General features: G+C 33.1%; 2 protein-coding genes across 2 annotated transcripts; both read right to left on the minus strand.

Moving 5' to 3' along the window:
* Positions 1 to 365: 365 nt before the first annotated feature.
* LOC149898714 (vitellin-degrading protease-like) lies at positions 366 to 3824 on the minus strand. The gene is made up of 5 exons (XM_090115000.1): positions 3723 to 3824; positions 3094 to 3256; positions 2393 to 2645; positions 1638 to 1787; positions 366 to 581 (listed from the first exon to the last, which is right to left on the minus strand). The coding sequence occupies exons 1-5, from the start codon at positions 3763 to 3765 to the stop codon at positions 405 to 407; spliced, it is 786 nt and encodes a 261-aa protein (XP_089971126.1). The 5' UTR covers positions 3766 to 3824; the 3' UTR covers positions 366 to 404.
* A 10032-nt stretch (positions 3825 to 13856) lies between these two features.
* On the minus strand, positions 13857 to 15917 carry LOC149898715 (NADH dehydrogenase [ubiquinone] 1 beta subcomplex subunit 3-like). The gene is made up of 2 exons (XM_090114808.1): positions 15787 to 15917; positions 13857 to 14019 (listed from the first exon to the last, which is right to left on the minus strand). Exons 1-2 carry the CDS (start codon positions 15915 to 15917, stop codon positions 13857 to 13859), a joined length of 294 nt encoding a protein of 97 aa, XP_089970934.1.
* Positions 15918 to 20394: the final 4477 nt, after the last annotated feature.

Consider the following 20394-nt stretch of genomic DNA (forward strand, 5'->3'; position numbering starts at 1 on the left):
TATTATATATTTTATTATTTTAGTTGTATTGATACATATTAAGTTGCAGTCGCATTGTATAAATCGCCGTAATACATTACGGCTAGCTGTTTCCAAAAACAAAGCCTCTATTGCGGCTGGTCATTCTGTTATAGAATGACTTTTATGAAAATAATATGTAATAAATGCGAAATCTTCTGCCACAGCAGAATTATAGCACCGATTTGGATGAAAGGAAAATATTTGAAAGGTTCTTCCTTCATTGCCTATAACCCTATAAGCCATTTTTACAAAACGTCTACCCCTAAATTATTGAAAAAAGGTATATGTACTACTTTCACCCGTGTTTTTATCAATGTGGTAGAACATGAAATAAAAAACAAAACAAATTTTCAAAACCTTTATTATATAAAATACAAAATCTCTCAAAAAATTCTAAATATATGTTTCAGTCTCAAGTACGTGACCTGGTCGTCTATCCAGTCCCTCAGGTGAGATACCTTCGCGTAGACCCCTGGGTAGTTGGGTCTTGCACACCCGAGGCCCCAGGAGACGATACCCGCTAACTTGCCGTCATGGACGAGGGGGCCGCCGCTGTCACCCTGGGAAGATACATATTATTATTACTTTTCCATCAGAAGAATAGATATTTTATAAAACTACCGGCTAGGTACCAATGTTAAGGGTGTGACTGTAACATGAATTATAGTATCCTTTTCAAGTTTTTCAGCATTTTATATTAAGAAATGTATTTTAATTATTTCTTTTTCGTGCATTTCAATGTTCTATAGATTGAAATGCACGAAATTGCATGCATTATCACATCTAGATTTAAAAAAATCAATATTGCATTTCAATAAGACCTTAAAAATTTGTTATAATCAAGTTATATCGCTAATATTACTAGGTACTTAATATACGAACATAATATTATTAATAATTCATAAGCTATAGAACAAAAAGATTCATTCCCAAAGATATCATAACTCCAGCTAAAAAAGAACACTTCTTCATAATTTAAATGAGCTAAAATATTGAAATAAACTCAAAAATATTCAAGTAACAAAGTCATTATGCAAATTGCCTTGAAGTTTTCAATTATGAGGTGTATAAAACTTGCCATTACATAAACTAGCTCTTATTATTTTGCTCTAGTTATTTTATTTGCACCTTTTAAAATAGCTGGTATTAAATCTTTGAAGAATTTTCTGGAAACCGGCTTCAATATTTATGCTACTTGGATCTGATAGATTACGGTAAGCTTTGTTGTTGAATTTTCATAATTACCCTCTTCAAAATTGTGAAATAGGAAGAATTTGATTCCGATTAGATTAAAAAATAATTGTCTTAACTTGTCTACTTAACATGCACTTCAATTTTAATCTTACCAAGTCCTACCATTTTATCGAGACATAATTATTATTATTTGTGTTATAGGAAATTCCTTATGATGTAAGACCCAAAAATTGTAACAAATATTATTTGGATGGTTTTAAGATGTTTAAAAATGGCTTTTCATCTCTATCCAAATGACTATTTATTACATCGCAACGTACCTCTTGAAGTGGTACAAATATATCAACAAACAGCAGTCTATCTGTATTAAATTTTTACATTCGATTGTATAATATTTTTTCCTCATTATGTTTTTGGCTTACCTGACAAGCATCCTTTCCACCTTCAGGTACACCGGCACAAAGCATCGACTTGGTGATCCTATATAGTGGTGAATACGCCCTGCTGCACATGCCTTCACTCACTGTTGGTACAGATACTATTTGAAGAGTTTGTGGAGAGCCACCACCTTCCTGGAACAAAAAGGAACAAAATAAACTTAAGCGATATAAATAATTTGATTTAAATGCTTTCATTTGGATCAGAAGAGAACATTTTTGTATGTAAGAAACGAGACTTATAGAAAAGGAAAATAACCTTAGATTCAGACATTTTTAATCACAAATTCCGGAAAGTCGAGAATGCTAGTTGATTTTCATCTGATGAACTACTTTTAGTTCCTTTTTATTATACATTACTAACGATACCTTGGTAACTTTATATCAAACTGACTGAATTGCCATTTGATAATATGGAATACTGCTCCCGCTTTAGGCATGGGAACTGGAATCTCTTTAGGGAAACTCAATATTCCTGGTATATAGATTTTATTTTCAACACCAACGCCCCATTTGTACAAAGGTTTCTTTATGAGTAAAAAATACATTCTACCCGGCCAATAAATAATAAATAAAAATGACAATCCATGTCGGTGCGCGCGCGATTGCTATTATAAATTAACAGGCGTGTAGACAAATACATCTTTTAATATCAACGTGGTCAATAATATCAACTTATATTTCAATTAATTCATTATTACCAGAAGCTTCTAACCTCAACATTCCGATACAATACTTACCCTTAAATTGCCCCATCCAGTAACAATCGTCTCATCACCATCCTCTATTTCTTCATCCTGTTCGTACAAATCTATAGGTGCTACTCTTTCATTGAACTCTATAGGCTGGGAGAGCCACAGCACACCAATGTCACAGTCCATTCTACTGTATGTGAAGTTAGAGTGGTATACGTAGTCACCAACTTGGTAGATTTCACCGCCAGTTCGGCTGGAGGAAGAGCCAGCTCGGATTTGAAGATTACTTGGGAGGGAACTGTAAGAACACCGTTAGAGTCAGAATTTTGAAACTCTTCTATCATCGAAAAAGGTGTGGTATAAAAATGGCAGAAGTGATCTAATTGATTTTCTTCCCGTTCTTGGTATTTAAATGTTCGTCTTAAAAATTGTATTGCAGTGAATAACTCCGATGTAGCTTTTGATATTATAACAAATTTTTTATAAGATTAAGAAACATACGCAATTATTCAAATATTCCTTTATTACATTACTATTATAAACGAACAAGTTTGTAAGAATGAATGGACTTATCATTTTGCATAAACTACTAAACAGTTTTGACTTCCAGATGAAATTTTATAGTAATAAATTCTAGTTTGAAATAGCATATTAGCTTTCCAACTGTATGCTATTCCTGACTCTAGGTTTATAATATTTCTCGATAAATAGCTGTAGCATGCTATAATTCTTCACCTCCAACTTACCCAACCAAACAATGAGCAGCAGTGATCACAAGATCATTGGAAATAATAGCACCACCACATGTATGCCTTCCTCTGAACATCAAGGAGACTTGATACGGCACCTCAGTAATGTCAACATCTTCACCTCCTACTATCCTAGTATCTTCTATGGCTGGTGTGGATACTAGGAAATTTTAAAAGTCTACATTAGGTTCTCTTACTAGGATAGGTGTCATTTTAATTGTTATTGTTTACGAGAAATTTTACACTTCGAATTTATTAGGCTTGTAAGAGTACAAGGACAGGTGTGATTTTTAGCTCACTGTGGCATCATATCAACCACAATAATGATTAGATAGGTACATAATTTTACTGTAAAGATGGATAGAATGTAGAAGATAGAAGCTTTGGACGAAGTTTTGACTTTTTTTTTATTTATTTAAAGAAAAAAATTCAGAATAGAGTACCGAAAAACGCAGAGTCATCCGTCCAGTACTCTTCTGTCTAATATTAATCAATTCTTATGAATAGTCTCACAGATGTCTAATGATAATTGCAACATACATAAACTATCCACTAGTCATCACAATAACAAAACTATAATTAAATTAACTAAAATTTTGCACAGTCAAACTCAAACTCAAACTTACCCGAATACCCGACAAGGCAAACACCAAACACTAACATCAACATTTTACTAATTTACTAACGAGATTGTCAATTAATGAAACTGATTTTATACCTGTGAATTGCAAAAGGGCTGGCTATCTGCCTGATAGGGTGACCTTCACACCATTTTGACAGATATGGTTAATTGTTGAAGTATCAGATAAAGGGCTATGTTTATTTACAAATGCAGAAGATTTATCTGATAATTCTTACAGCGTATACGCACTATGCGGGTAGCGGCATTGCGGGTAGCGGTCCGGCTGACCGCAAGCACAATTATGTACGTAATATTCATTTCTATGCGCATTGCGATGCGGCTACCGCAGACCGCACAGTGCGCATAGAAATGAATATTACGTACATAATTGTGCTTGCGGTCAGCCGGACGGCTACCCGCAATGCGGCTACCCGCATAGTGCGTATACGCTCTTAGGGCTTGTTGTGGTTTTGATGATAAGTGATACGGTAGTTGTTGATATAATTGAGTTAATGGCCTGCCCTAAAGGACAACGATAAAGGTTTATAAACTTCAATATTAGAAGTCACAGGTTCTTACTGTGATTAGGATTTTCTTGTTTTATTTCCAAGTTATCTGTTTCAATATTATATTGGCAATATTTTAAGCCCATCCAAACTGAATTGTATTAAAGTGATGCAAACAGCAAAGCATTAAGGTTTTTTATAATTTTTTTTGACGTGACAACGTCTTATTTTATTTTTTTGTGGAGTCAAATAAATGATCTTTCTTTCTTTCTTTCTTTCTTATAATTCGATAGAGCCGGCTGCACGCACGAAAAAACATGACTCATGCGGCGTTACCTCGCTCTGAGGCGTTTCATGTAGGCTTGAAGTGCAAGTGAGAGCGCTGACAAAGAAGCACAATCGGACGTTGTCACGTTCAACTATCGTCAGTAAACCGACTTTACAGACAACCAATTTATTTTTTACATAAAAATTATATACACTTCACAAACAATCTTTACTAATATTATCAAGATCTTTTGATGTTGTAGGTTGTTGAACCGATTTAAAAATATTTTGCCAATATAAAGCAATTAAAGACCCTATATAGTGTAAATCTTTATGTTTCAACACCAATTTAAAAAAGCTGACTTAACGACGAACCTTAAGAAATGCCTACTTAGAAGAATATACAACAAAAAATTGTACACCATGCCTTATTTTATAGTGCAGGAAATAAATAAGAAAGGGTTTCAAGTTCGTACTTTAAAGGGAGAAAAAAATAAAGAAAGTTTTTATAAAACTTCCCTAGCTGCGAAGTTAAGCCGATAAACATTGTTTGACGTCCGGCAAAGTCCGGCAAAGTGGACACGGGTTAACTAGTCTATACAAATAATATAAAGCTGAAGAGTTTGTTTGTTTGAACGCGCTATATCAGGAGCTTCTGGACCGATTTCGATAATTCTTTCACCATTGAATGTGTACATGATCCTGGAGTTTGTTTTTATATGGAACTAGCGGTCCGCCCCGGCTTCGCCCGTGGTACATATTTACGTTTTCTCTACGTAAGAACCATCCTCGTACTTCAAGGAATATAATAAAAAAAGAATCATCGAAATCGGTTCAGCCGTTCTCGAGTTATGCGCTTACCAACACATTTTGCGATTCATTTTTATATATAAGAAGATTATTAGTTTGAAAAGAACTGCTTCTGCATAAATCTTAAATTATATGAAACAAGTGCTGTTATGAGTGACTGAAAATTAAATTTTCGCTTTTTGTAGTAGTAGCTGAGTTTCAAATTCAAATTCAAATTCAAAATAATAGAATTAAGTGATAATCTTTGCCTAGACTAGGTACACTGCGGCCTAATCATTCATAAATCAATATAAAAGATTGCTCAAGTCTTGCCTATTAATGTTCTTGGTCAATGGAGTATACCTTGGCATAATTATTATAATCCTTATACGCAATTCTGATAAGAGGCACGCACGTGTTTGGTATTGAAAATTTAAAGCTATTTCAGCATCGATATAATCGTATGCACATGTCTGTATTGACATAGATTATCAATATTTTAACCGCCTTCAAAGAGAGCGTTTGTACTTTGTTCTGTATCTGTATAAATATAATATATCTATTGTTAAATCATTTATCTGCTAGCTGGAGACCTACTATTTTTGTTAATAAGATATCAAGGAACTTAATTCATGTGAACATTATCTTGGTGAGATGAAAAGTATCTACATTGACAAGATTATATTAAAAAGCTCAACCAATAATATTATGAACAAAAGAAAAAAGTAGATAATAATAAAACATCTAATATAAGTAGGTACCGACTAATATAAGCGCGAAAATTGGAATCATGACCAAAAATAAACTTCAATAATTTATATTTATTACGAAGATATCTGAATCTATATACAATATGAGATATTTTGGGTCCCCAAAGAGAATTTTTGATTGACGTGATTGGAATGAAAGTAACTTCTGTTAAATCACTGGTATTTTTATTTCAGTCACGAATTACAATAACAGTGATTTCACAGCTATTTTCGTCAATCAAGATCTTTATATGTACCTACTCTTTTGGAAAAAGTCGCTAAAGTTACTCATCTATCAACACAATATACTACATAATACAAGTATTTATTCGGGTTCACCCCGGCATCGCCCGTGGTACATGTTTACGTTTTCTCTCCATAAGAACCATCCTCGTACTTCAAGGAATATAAAAAAATGAATTAGAATAAGAATAAGAATAATTTATTTCGCCAAAAGCCAACAACAGATATAATGAAAAGAATAAGGAATACAAAAAACACAGAAAAAGACAAAAGTGTGGCAGACCTTTAGCAAAAAGGGGACCAACTCAGTATTAAGCTGTGCCTTCAACAGCACAGCACTGATTTTCAGTGGCCCCCATTGTTTGAAGTACAGCTACAGACCGAAGTATAGAGGGATAGAAATTATATTAATAAAATAAACAATATTACACGTTATAAATATTATACATATAAATAGAAGGCAAAGGAATGTACATATACTAGAACATTAAGAATTACGAAATCGGTTCAGCTGTTCTAGAGATTTGCAACACATTTGGGGATTCATTTTTATTTATATAGATAAGATTAGCTTTCCACCCGCAGCTTTGCCCGCTTTGTCCTAAACATAATAAATTTTATTAAACTAAAACCTTCCTCTTGAATTCCTCTATCTATTAAAAAAAAACCGCATCAAAATCCGTTGCAAGGTTTTAAAGATTTAAGCATACATAGGGACATAGAAAGCGACTTTGTTTTATACTATGTAGTGAAAATAACCTGAAGGTCTTCAAGCGTATAGTGAACGGGTACGGGTAACGGGTTTTCTAGGGAAGCCCGTTCCATCTCAGGTTACATCTCAGCTTACCATCAGGCGAGATCGTGGTCAGGCGCTTCCATAGTGATAACATAAAGAAATAATAATATTATAACCGTTAGAGCAGATATCCATACATTTTACTCCATTCTTCATTTAGTTACAATGTAATTAGGAATGGTTTCCTTCAAAAAATTCCATTTAAATTAATTATATGAAACTATTATAAGTGTAAATATCAAAAACAAGCTTTGCTTTGAGTATTTAGGATGTAAATGTAATGAATTGAATGTTAAAATATATACTTAAACAAGCAAATAGAGAATTTCAAAACATTTTATTGATATAAATTATTTGAATATGATGTTGATTAATGATATTTAATACTCATATAATAGATCTATTAATACTTACTCTCTCTGTGTTTATTATTTCATTTGTAATTAATATGAATCATTATATGTGTGAATCCCCATACATTAATTTCAAAAAGTTTATACTATATTTCATGACTAGCTTTCCATCCGCAGCTTCGCCTGCGCAGTCAAAGAAAAACCCGCATAGTTCCCGTTCCCGTGGGATTTCCGGGATAAAACCCTCTCCTATTTCCCGGGATAAAAAGTAGCCTATGTCTTTTCTCGGATATCAAAATATCTCTATACCAAATTTCATGCAAATTGGTTCATTAGTTAAGGTGTGATTGAGTAACAGACAGACAGACAGAGTTACTTTCGCATTTATAATATTAGTATAGATTACTATTTTTTTATTAGATAGATACTCTCGCATTTTAATTGTTAGTACCGACAAACGTCAGTACGTTTATATACGCAATAGATACAATATATAAATAATCCATACTATATTAATATTACGTATAAATGCGAAAGTAACTATGTCTGTCTGTCTGTTACTCAATCACGCCTAAACTACTGAAATAATTTTCATGAAATTTGGTATGGAGATATTTTGATACCCGAGAAAGGACATAAGCTACTTTTTATCCCGGAAAAATGACGCAATCCTGGAAATCCCACGGGAACGGGAACTGTGCGTGTTTTCTTTGACTGCGCGGGCGAAGCCGCGGGCGGAAACCTAGTATGTATAATATAAGTGCACTTTACATTTTGTCACTCCATCCCACTTGTACGAAAACCCATTTGAAAGGTATCTCACCATTGCCTCAATAAGAAGCAAAAACTCAAAAATTTCAGCATACAATAAATTAAGATAATTTACATTATCATACAATACCATATTATTAATGAGAACTGGTGAGAATATAACTAACAATTTTTAACCCTCTAGCAATAATAACTAGTTATAAACAATTTAATTTTCCGTGTATTCAACACTCCCGCTATTGAAAACGAGAAAAAGAATCATAAACTTGAATAACGAAATCTTTCGCTTTGAGTAAAACCTTCATGAAATGTACAGAGACAACTAATCTCTCATATCAGGCCGTTTCTCTAATCTCCATCCCTTACCATGGGGAGTAACTTACCGTGAGTTAGTTAATCTCGCGTTTACTGCATTCGATAGTAAACTACAATTGAAACAGTATTTCTCGAGAGTCTTTCAAATTAGGTGTCATGGTATCGATTATCTATAGAATACGCTACAAGACTCTGGGAGAAGATTTTGATAGCTTTCTAAAGCGCGTCACACACGGTGAAGATACTATAAAATTTTATCTTAAGATACTGTTATATTTTATATTACAGTATCTTAACGCATCCGGTATCAGCGTTCGGACTTAAATACGCGTCCACGTTTCGCGTCATTTGTAACAGGATGGCGGTTCTACAGGACTTAGTACGCAATGACAAAAAGAAAAATGATGGTCCGAACGCTGATACCGGATGCGTTAAGATACTGTAATATAAAATATAACAGTATCTTAAGATAAAAATTTTATCTGATACTATAATATTAGTGAAGATAATATAATATTTAATATTATAGTATCTTCACCGTGTGTGACGCGCTTTACTCTAAGACTATCTACGGCGTACAGTACGCCTATATACTACCATCAATTTACAGTGATCTTACTGGCCGACTGCGTAAAAAGATTGTATGGAAAATTATAACAGGTCACTTAAAATACTTATTTCGGTAGTATGGGTATTGTAAATAAAAAAAACTTATTAAAAACTTACCACTAGCGATTCACGTAACGTTTTCTATAGAAGTAATTGATCGGTACCTACTATGAGAAACGATAACTGATACTATCTAGATTCCATTGCAGTTAATTCCACGTGTTGAAGCAATGACCAAATGAATTTTTAATTTTGTACTCGCTACCAAATGCAGAGTCGATTGCGAACTCGTAGTAAGGGTAAATGCTTGCTGATATTTAACCATTGTTCGTGTTTTCAACGATATGTAACTGAGCTAGCAAAGTTTGTATTGCTGCTATTTATTGGTTCGTTGTTTTATGTGGACGAATGTCATATGGTTTTACTTTATCGTAGAAAGTTAAGGAATATAGTGGATTTAGAATATACATAATATTGTATCTAGTAATAATCCTATCCTATCCTACTAATCCATACTAATATTATAAATGCGAAAGTAACTCTGTCTATCTGTCTGTTACTCAATTACGCCTTACTACTTACTGAACCAATTTGCGTGAAATTTGGTGTAGAAATATCTTGATATCCGAAAAAGGACATAGGCTACTTTTTATCCCGGGAAATAGGATAGGTTTTATCCCGGAAATCCCACGGGAACGGGAACTATGCGGGTTTTTCTTTGACTGCGCGGGCGAAGCTGCGGGTGGAAAGCTAGTATCTATTATAATTGCGAAAGTTTGTGAGGATGTGTGCGTGTTTGTTACTCTTTTGTCCCATTGATTATACTTAGACCTCTTGTCTCCTGTAGTATAATATTATATCTTCGTTTCTATAATAAATAAATTAAGCAAAAATGATGCCTAGATTCATATACTTTATACCAATCCAATTTGAAACAATCTATACTAATATTATAGAGCTGAAGAGTTTGTTTGTTTGTTTTAACGCGCTAATCTTGGGAACTACTGGTCCGATTTGAAAAATTCGCTTCATACAAACAATAAACATAATACTTTCCGCAATTTTCTATTTCCCATTTTGTCTTCAAATAAAGTCGAAATTTAAAACCCTTTATAGCTAATAAACAACACCAACCATAATTATATACGTTTAACTTATTTTGCAAACAATGCCAAGAACAAAGCTTTCAATTGTGTTTGCGTGATGGCTGTCTATTAGGTTGGATGGGTCTTGAGGTCTGCTCTCTGAATAGACATAGACCTCACTATACCCACTCAAAACCCTACCTTATCCCAACAACAAAAGGAACATTATCAAACAACAAAACCGGATGGCTTTCTTGTACCGCTTTATTCGTGATTGATGAAATTTCACGATTGTAAGTAACAATTTGAATAAAATTTGCTCGTTCGACTCAATTTCTTTCTAGAACAGTCGGACTTATGGTTAGGGAGCCAGGTGCAAATTTGGTTAACTATTTCCTCTCAAGAGATAATTCGTCAGACGCATGAGAGTATAGTATTATAAAGCCTCGTGAACGTCAGCTGGCGCTCGGTTGGGGGGGTGCCTCCCACGCACATAGGAAAAAAAATACATTCATTCATTCATTTCCTCTCAGCTAAAAATTTGTCAAATTGTAGCTAACCCAATATCTCAACGAAAAAAAATAGTCAGCTGGTTACAACATGGTGTAGTATACGTCAGCTGGTGTCTCGAACATGAAAGTTAAATTTAAAGAAAAATTTATTTTCCGTTATTTCCTCTCAAACAAAAATTTACCTGATGATACCTTATATGTAACTGTGGATAAATATATATGTCAGCTGGCTGTATCTTGGTGGAAAAACCGTCAGCTGATACGGGAGGCTACAACCGCTCTTCCCCCCAACCGAGCTCCAGCTGACGTTCACGAGGCTTCATAATACTATACTTTGATGCATTTTACTAATTACCGCTTGAGAGGAACTTGGTCATAAAATCTGCTGCTGGCTCCCGGACCATTAGTTAAACGTTAAGAGCAATAAGACATTTCGGAATTTATTCCGCGCTGAAAAATAGCAGCCTTTTATTAATAGACTACAAGCCCGCATAGGACAAAAATATGGGTCAAATGAACCACCAGGGGACATATCTAGAACGATAGCAGAGCAAAAAATAATAAGATTCATCACTATGCCGTCACTTGTAAGCTGTCCAACTGAGTGCAGATGAGAATTGAAAAGTACAGGTAGACTCGGTAAATTTTGGTCATATGTTTTTGTACGGCATTCTTAACCATCGATAGATCCATTAAAAATAATAAGAAACCGCTCAGTGCCGTACAAAAATGGCGGTCCACCAAGTCGGAATTTTTATTTAATTTCCGAGAGTTACCGGGGGTAAATTTGGTCATTTGACCATGTACGGCATCTGTGTCATACTATTGCTATACTGCTTTTAATTCATTATTCCGCAACGCCGTACAAAAATCATGGGGACAAGGGGAAAAAATCGAGAGTTGCAATCCCCTCTCTTTCCCCACTCCAGGGGGTCATTTGACTAAGTACGGCTTCGGTTCCAAAACATTATCTAGCACTCAAAAGTACTATTAAAAGCAATGCCGTCAAAAAATAATTGTTCTTTTAAATGTATACCAATAATCATCTTAATTTCATCGAATTCTTGATATAAAGAGCTGTAAGGTCATTTGACCCTGTACGGGAACTTTTTTTTAACATGATATTGTAAAATTCAATTGTTGTATAGTATTGCCGTTCAAAAGAAACCGTTCTAAAAAAAGTTATAGAGAAATGCAAAACCAGAAATTTTGTTAAAGTTTAAACATCGTAGATTAATGAAATATAATAGTTTTCTACACTTTATTCGTTGTTTTAAATAGTATTAACATAGATAAATTAGGAAAAAATGATGCCGTACATTTTTGTGCAGACCACATCTTTTAGGCTGATGAAAGCGACGAAAGCTACAATTTTAAGGGTGCTTTATGGCCATTTGATACAGTACGGCATTAACATATTTTTACCCAACTACGGCAAAGCAAAAAGAGGGTTATGGTTTTGACAGGTCATGTATGTACATATGTTCATCTATTCCCTCGTAACTTCTAAACTACTTATCAGAATTCGACAAATGACATATCATTAGAAGCGTCTGAATTATTCACTGGATAACCAGCGATCAGCTAGCTAAAGGCTATATGGGGTTTCACAAAATCTAATGTGGCGCCCTCTAGCGGACAAAACATACAGAGTAAAAAAATAAAGTTAAGATAAATATGCCGTGTTTGGTATCATTTGAAAGCGCTTTACTTGTACATTTTGAATATGTATATATTACTAGCATTTGCTTGTGACTTTACCTGTATTCATGGGCTGATTGCATATAATTCACATCTTTTCGTTCATAGCTTTTTTATTAGTTCATCAATTTAACGGAGTCCATTCCACCTGACTCCGACTTTCCAAGGTGATAATTAACCACCTCGAGCTTCTTAATATTAATGTATATTTATATTTTATTATCAAAATATAAAGCAAACATTTCGTTATATGGATTTTTTTCTTTTTCAGATTTTTCCCCTTTGAACCAACGAAAATGTACGGCACATGAAAAAATATTATCTATGCATAAAATACTTTAAAAATAAATTTATTTCGTGTTGTGTCAAATGACCCCCTGTAGTGGGGAAAGAGAGGGGATTACAACTCTCGATTTTTTCCCCTTGTCCCCATGATTTTTGTACGGCGTTGCGGAATAATGGATTAAAAGCAGTATAGCAATAGTATGACACAGATGCCGTACATGGTCAAATGACCAAATTTACCCCCGGTAACTCTCGGAAATTAAATAAAAATTCCGACTTGGTGGACCACCATTTTTGTACGGCACTGAGCGGTTTCTTATTATTTTTAATGGATCTATCGATGGTTAAGAATGCCGTACAAAAACATATGACCAAAATTTACCGAGTCTACCTGTACTTTTCAATTCTCATCTGCACTCAGTTGGACAGCTTACAAGTGACGGCATAGTGATGAATCTTATTATTTTTTGCTCTGCTATCGTTCTAGATATGTCCCCTGGTGGTTCATTTGACCCATATTTTTGTCCTATGCGGGCTTGTAGTCTATAAGTATGAAGTTCCTTTTGATTTAGAATTATGTTTCTCTTGCTTAGTCGAGCCTGACAGATGTTCTTTAGGTATGGAGTTACCAATTAGCGGAACAAGAGTCGTATGTAAATGTTCACTTTTCTTTTAACTGAGAAAATGTAGATAATGCTATGTGGAATGATTTTATAAAAATTTCTTCTTCAGAAATATAATTAAATTTATCAGAGGGAAAAATATCAGAAAAGATTGAATAGAATATCTTTAAGAAAAAAGCGTGTTTCTGCTTTTCTCGTACGAATATTAAGTTACACATAGAAACAAGACATCGCTTTAGCACAATGCTTTAGGCTATAAGTAACTTTTGTATGTAATATAACTACTGAACTGCTTTTATAATTTTTAATTTGAAATTTAATTAATAAGCATAGTTTCCTAAAAATTAAATCAAATCCTCACTAAAAAGGTGAAGTTATCCAAAGTTTAGAGAAAGTAAAGAGTAAATTCTAGTTTCACCAAAAAGTTTCATTCTCTAATCTGATTCAACAATAACTGATATTCTGGTATTATTATTACAAATAAAACACCAAATTCACAATAAAGTTTAATTCAGAACCTTTCTCAAATACATTCTAATGTTCTTCATGACCACCATGCGCTCCGCCACCCGCAAATTTTTCTAAAGCCACAGTTATTATAGTAAGTCCTAAACCCAAAGGAAGCCCTCGGAAGAATAGCTTGGCCGCTCTGTTCATTTTAGTACCAAAACCTGGATGATGCCGCCAAATTTCATTCCTGTAGGAAATAATCTATATCACTAAATGGTATATTATAACGAAGTCGCTTTCTCTGTCCCTATGCTTATCTTCTTCTTATATATAAAAATGAATCGCAAAATGTGTTGGTAAGCGCATAACTCGAGAACGGCTGAACCGATTTCGATAATTCTTTTTTTATTATATTCCTTGAAGTACGAGGATGGTTCTTATGTAGAGAAAACGTAAACATGTACCACGGGCGAAGCCGGGGCGGACCGCTAGTATATTATATGCTTAAAACTACGCAACGGATTTTGATGCGGTTATTTAAATAGATAGAGTAATTCGAGAGGAAGGTTTTAATAATTATAGGGCCGAAAGATAGTATTATATAAAATAATTTGGAAAATCCAAAAGTGCACGCCTCCTAATTTTTTTTTAATAAATATTTATTAATTATTATTTTTGTTTATTTAATAACAATTAAACCACATCGAATCAGACCCTGAAAAATGAAAGGGTTCTATTCCTGAGCATACTCAAGCGTAAGAGAAAAAAAAAGACTCGATTAGTAAAGTATTTCGGTCGCTATCGTGTTAACAAGAAAAAGGATCCGCACATACAGACACACGGACGTCCAAGACAGAACTTTTTTAAACTGTTTTTTAACTAGTTTAAATAACAAAAATGACATCAAAAATATCATGAACGTTAAAAATAGTGTTTTTTCTTAATATGTGTGTGTATGTATTATCTTACAAGTGCAATGTATGATACATAAAGACATTTTAAGTTTGAAAAATCAGATGTTTTGCGCGAAGTGACAGTAGTACCCACCTCAACGCTTCGCTTATGAGGCGTGCAATAAAGTCATTTTAGTTACACTATTTATAACTGAAGAACGGCTGAACTGATTTGGCTGAAAATTATTCGGAAGGTAGCTTAGAACCAGGAAAATTACTTAAGATAGTCTTTTGCGTTAGATTTTGAAAAATTACAACCGGAGCGGAGCCGGGGCGAACAGCTAGTTCTATGTATAATAGGTAATATCGAATATGAAATCTAATACGGCTTTCTGAAGAATGTCTCAATAATATTAAATTACACTTATCAAATATATGACAATATTGGATATTTGGATCATGAAATTAGAAGTGATCGGATAACTAATATGAAGGCAGGTGGTATTTCTATCTGTTTACATATTTACCTATTTTAAGAACTGTTATATTTAGTACTAAGTAGTAGCACAGATAATATAATTCTATGTAGTTGTGCACAACATTATATTATTTACCTACATATTTCATAAACTCTACGAAATTAGTAAAAATGAACACACATACAGCCCTGATAATAGAATTAAGCCTGTTATATCTTCAAAATAATGTTTTTTCTTTTGAATCTAAGTAAATGTTAGCTTATTAAAAATTTATAACGATTTTACAAAATTACGAAACCCTTGTAAGAATCTAAACGAAAGTTGACCGGATTTTTTACTCTATTTTTAGATGTTTGCAAACCTTGGATTTTCAATTAAATTCTAATTCCCTTGGCTAACTTTTAATTGCTCAACTATTTGCTTACCTGCCTGAGATGTTTTTAATTTTTATAACTTCCTTTAAATAGTTTAAACCTTACCTACCTAACTACCTTAAGTAGACTTCTATGGAAATGGACTGCTGGACTTTTATTTTGAAAAAAAAAATCAATTCAAAAAATGTTTACTATTTTAGATCTTTTTAGTCAAATTTGGGTAATTAATTAAAACCTTGAATAATAGGGCATATAATAGTTCCTATACCTCATCCAAGGGTCTTTCAAACCCTTCTTGGCTAATTCCTTTTCAAGCAGCTCCAATTGTGGTATGCCCTTAATGCTTTGAAATTCACAATGGCTTGGGATAACATATGGTTCAGAACCTTTTGGTCCCATTTTCAACACAGTCTTTTAATTTATTATTTATATAATTGGAAGTCTTTGATGACATTGCCAATAAATTGAAATTTTGTTTTCTTTTTGTATATTGAAAAGGTTTTATTTTAGCAATAAGTATTTACATACATACCACTTGCAAAAAATCCTTCTTTTTTAATAATAGCGGTACTTGTTTACGTTTTCTATCCATAAGAACCATCCTAGTGCTTCAAGGAATATTATAAAAAAATAATTAACGAAATCGGTTTGGCTGTTCTCGAGTTATGCGCTTACCAACACATTTCATTCATTTATTCAAGAGGACTCATTTTGTTAGTAACAATTAATAACTTAAAAATTATGTTAGTAAAAATAATACAATTATGATTATGATTTTGCGATTTATCTAATATCTATCTAATATATATTATAAAGGCGAAAGTTTGTAAGGATGTATGGACGTATGGATGTTTGTTACTCTTTCACGTAAAAACTACTGAACCGATTACAATGAAATTTAGCACACATATAGAGGGTAACTTGGATTAACACATAGGATAGTTTTTATCCCGGAAATCCCACGGGAACGGGAACTATGCGGGTTTTCCTTTGCAAACGCGGGCGAAGCCGCGGACGGAAATCTAGTTTTTATATCATAAGACACCAACAATTTATTTTAATTGGATTTAATGCAATAATATCATCTCAGATATTTCGATACATTATTCATGAAATATCTTCTTTCGTTCCATTTCTACACATGAGCTGAGAAACATGTCCTTAGCATATTGATAAGCTTATCCTTACTTCTCTACTATTATGATATTATGAATGCGAAAGTAGGTTTGTCCGTCTGTCTATCTTTTGCTTCTTCACGTCTATACCACTGCACCGAATTGAATAAAATTTGGGTGAAAATATAGAAAAAGGACTTAGGATAAGGACGAAGTCGCGGACCGAAAGTTAGTAGTTAATACAACAAAAACTAAACATATTATTGTCAAAAACCTAAAAAGCAAACTACAATTAAACAAACAACAGAAACGAATCAATATAGTGGGACATATCGTAAGGATAACCTTATCCTTAAGAAAGTTAAAGACTGATTAAAATCGACTGACCGGTTGGCTTGGTTGGTAGTGACCCTGCCTTCCAAACCACTGGTCGTAGGTTCGATTCCCACCCGGGGCAAATATTTGTGTGATGAACATAGATGTTTGCTCTGTGTCTGGGTTATAAGTATTTATTTAAAATTATATATTATGTATGTTTATCAGCCATCTGGTTTCCATAACACAAGCGGAAGCTTAGCATGGGATCAGATCGTGCCGTGTGTAAAAATTGTCCCGAAATATTTTACTTTTTATTAAATAGATGTAAAATACAGTTTCAGTTGACCACAGTAATACAGCTTTCTAGCATGTTGATGGAAACAGCTCATTTATCCTAAAGCATACCAAAATCTACCAAATGACCAAATAATTCGTGTAATTTATTCCGTCGAAATCATGCTGAAACTAGACCTTTAACCTAACAAAACACATTTTAACTACACGTAATCCTCTCGATGTTACCTTTCAATCTATCGAAGGATAACATAATAATAAATCCAATTTCCTTCACCCTGATTTGATACATTATCGGATGTTTTCTATAAGTTTTTATCTAAATTTCTAGTATGGGTATAAGATTCTATTTATGATTGAAATTGATTATCTACGTAGTAAATATAAACATCTATTAATATAAAAAGCTGAAGAATTTCTTTTGTTTCTTTGTTTGCTTGAACGCGCTTATTTCAGTAACTACTGGTCCCATTTAAACAATCTTTCAGTGTTAGATAGCCCATTTAGCACAACCCGTGGGGCACAACTAGTTCAATATAATAGGCAAATTGGATGAAATACTTCAGTACTAAGTTTCTTAATAATAATCTTTTTTTAGGTCTTTTACTCAATTCTTGTTTACGAGTTGTTTTGTTTTGAAAACAAGTCTTTGTGATTGTTTAGATTTGTACTTCAAAGCCTTCAGATTTCTATTATTATTATAGCATTGTTTCGTATTGAATTCTACTCTTTTTTACGAATGCTTTTACTTAGGAATAGGTACGTTATGCATTATTTGAATTTTCACTACATACCTACCTAGCACATAAAACAAAGCCGCTTTATGATTCAATAGGAAGGTTTTAGTATATATGATTTATTAAGTTTTTGATAAAGCGGGTGAAGCCACGGAAGGAGAGCTAGTATATATCATGATACTGCACCAGGCTAACAAAATAATTTAGTAAATTCTAAAAGCTATGTAAAGTGCTCAAGAGTTAAGCTGAAAATACGGTCTAGCCTTTGTTTTAAGCTTTATTTAGTATAATATGGTGAAACTTACCGCATGGTATACTATGCGTTCATAAAAAGAGGAAATTATAGTATACTAGAGGTCCACCCCGGCTTCGCCCGTGGTACATATTTCGCAATAAAAGGTAGCCATGTCCTTTCTCGGGTATCAAAATATTTCCATACCAAATTTCATGCAAATTGGTTCAGTAGTTTAGGCGTGATTGAGTAACAGACAGACAGACAGAGTTACTTTCGCATTTATAATATTTGATCCATTGAAATGTTACATTTTTTAGGCCTGACCTTGAGTGTTTTAGAGGACGCAATTTTATTTTTTTGATGTGTAGGGGGGGTCAGTGTGAAGCTAAAACCAAGTTTGTGGGGTCGCCACCCTTGTCCCATGGCCGCCATCTTGAAAATAGCGGTTGAAATGGTTTTAACGATATATCTCTTAAACTATTTATCTGATAATAAAACAATTTTAACATTATTTGTTGCAAATTAAATTCTCTACAACTTAGGTTCAGTAACTTTTTGTCGTAGAACTATAAATAAAAAAGTTATAAGCGAAAATGTTCAGAAATTAGAGCTATTTATATTTTTCAATAAAACTTTTTTTTATCATTTTACGAAGAAATGATATAAGACTATTTTTGTAGATTGTTTTTCGAGGAACAACTTTTATATACAACATTTTTTCATTACGTCAATAGCTAAGGTTTTACAGCGCTCAGAAGTGAGTACTTTTTTTCAGTAGTAACTATACATAATAAATTGGCTATTGGCTCTTTTCCCAGACTCCACAACAATGGAAGCATACTGCAGAACATTTCAGCCCTGCTTTTCGACGTAAAAAAAAACGCACTTCCAGACTCTACCTCCTGGGTTGTGGGGAAAAGATTCAATAATTAATTATTAATAATATTGTAAAATTAATTATTAAAAATATTATTATAACAAAAATAAAATAATTACTGGTGACAAATTATTATTAGTACACACATAATATATCGTATTCTGTATAGTAAAGAGTACTTAAAATAGTACTCACTTCGGATGGCTGTAAAACCTTAGCTATTTACTTAATGAAAAAATGTTGTAAATAAAAGTTGTTCTACGAAAAACAATCTACAAAAATGGTCTAATATAATTTCTTTGTAAACTTATAAAAAAAAGTTTTATTGAAAAATATAAACATCTCTAATTTCTGAACATTTTCGCTTATAACTTTTTTGTTTATAGTTCTACGACAAAAAGTTACTGAACCTAAGTTGTAGAGAATTTAATTTGCAACGAATAATGTTAACATTGTTTTGTTATCAGATAAATAGTTTAAGAGATATATCGTAAAAACCATTTCAACCGCTATTTTCAAGATGGCGGCCGTGGGACAAGGGTGGCGACCCCACAAACTTGGTGATAGCTTCACACTGACCCCCCCTACACATCAAAAAAATAAAACTGCGTCCTCTAAAAAATGCGACCCCAAATGTAACTTTTCAATGGACCAATTAGTATGGATTAATACATGGCTAGGTACCACATTCGGTGCAGAAAAAAATTGTGAACATACTGTTTTGAACTACCGTAGGTAATAAATTTTACTACGTAACTGGAGCTAAAAAGAAGCGAAAGTAATTTAAATTAGAGAAATAATTTGTTAAAAGCAATATTAATTTGAATCAATAAGTAGTATTTACTAGTACTAATATAAGTACTTATGGATTTTTACACAAGAAAAGATTTACCAATAACAAGAATGTTAACAATATCGTTCCTATTTCAATCTATAAGTAATTATGACCATTTTATTAATTGCATTTATATCTAGTGGTTATTAATAATATACCTAATACAGTTTAAATACGTAGCCAGACATATCGTATTATTGTAATACCTACTGAAATAATATGAACCTTGTTTACAAAAAGAATAGAGTATGCTGTTTCTAATAATGTTTACACGAAATACCTTATATCATATTTACTTTCGATTTAACAAGTTGTATGCATTGTGTCAAGTTATTGTTAAATCGGTTTTTAACAAATTATATTAATATTATCTTAATATAATATATAAATCTCGTGTCACAATGTTTGTCCTCAATGGACTTCTAAACCACTTAACCGATTATAATAAAATTCGCACACCATGTG

The sequence above is a fragment of the Colias eurytheme genome, chromosome 22 (assembly GCF_061535395.1).
Source record: "Colias eurytheme isolate Ceu_HAF_F1 chromosome 22, ilColEury1 Martin Lab GWU primary, whole genome shotgun sequence".
Classification (NCBI taxonomy): Eukaryota; Metazoa; Arthropoda; class Insecta; order Lepidoptera; family Pieridae; genus Colias; species Colias eurytheme.

What these genes read in the sequence shown, in the direction of transcription:
- LOC149898715 (XM_090114808.1), bottom strand. Translation starts at nt 15,917, where the DNA reads ATGGGACCAAAAGGTTCTGAACCATATGTTATCCCAAGCCATTGTGAA. An exon ending in TTGAAAGACCCTTGGATGAG is followed by an intron (nt 14,020 to 15,786) that starts GTATAGGAACTA and finishes TATTTCCTACAG; the next exon opens with GAATGAAATTTGGCGGCATC.
- LOC149898714 (XM_090115000.1), bottom strand. Translation starts at nt 3,765, where the DNA reads ATGTTGATGTTAGTGTTTGGTGTTTGCCTTGTCGGGTATTCGG. An exon ending in TTGCCTTGTCGGGTATTCGG is followed by an intron (nt 3,257 to 3,722) that starts GTAAGTTTGAGT and finishes AAAATTTCCTAG; the next exon opens with TATCCACACCAGCCATAGAA. An exon ending in GCTGCTCATTGTTTGGTTGG is followed by an intron (nt 2,646 to 3,093) that starts GTAAGTTGGAGG and finishes GTGTTCTTACAG; the next exon opens with TTCCCTCCCAAGTAATCTTC.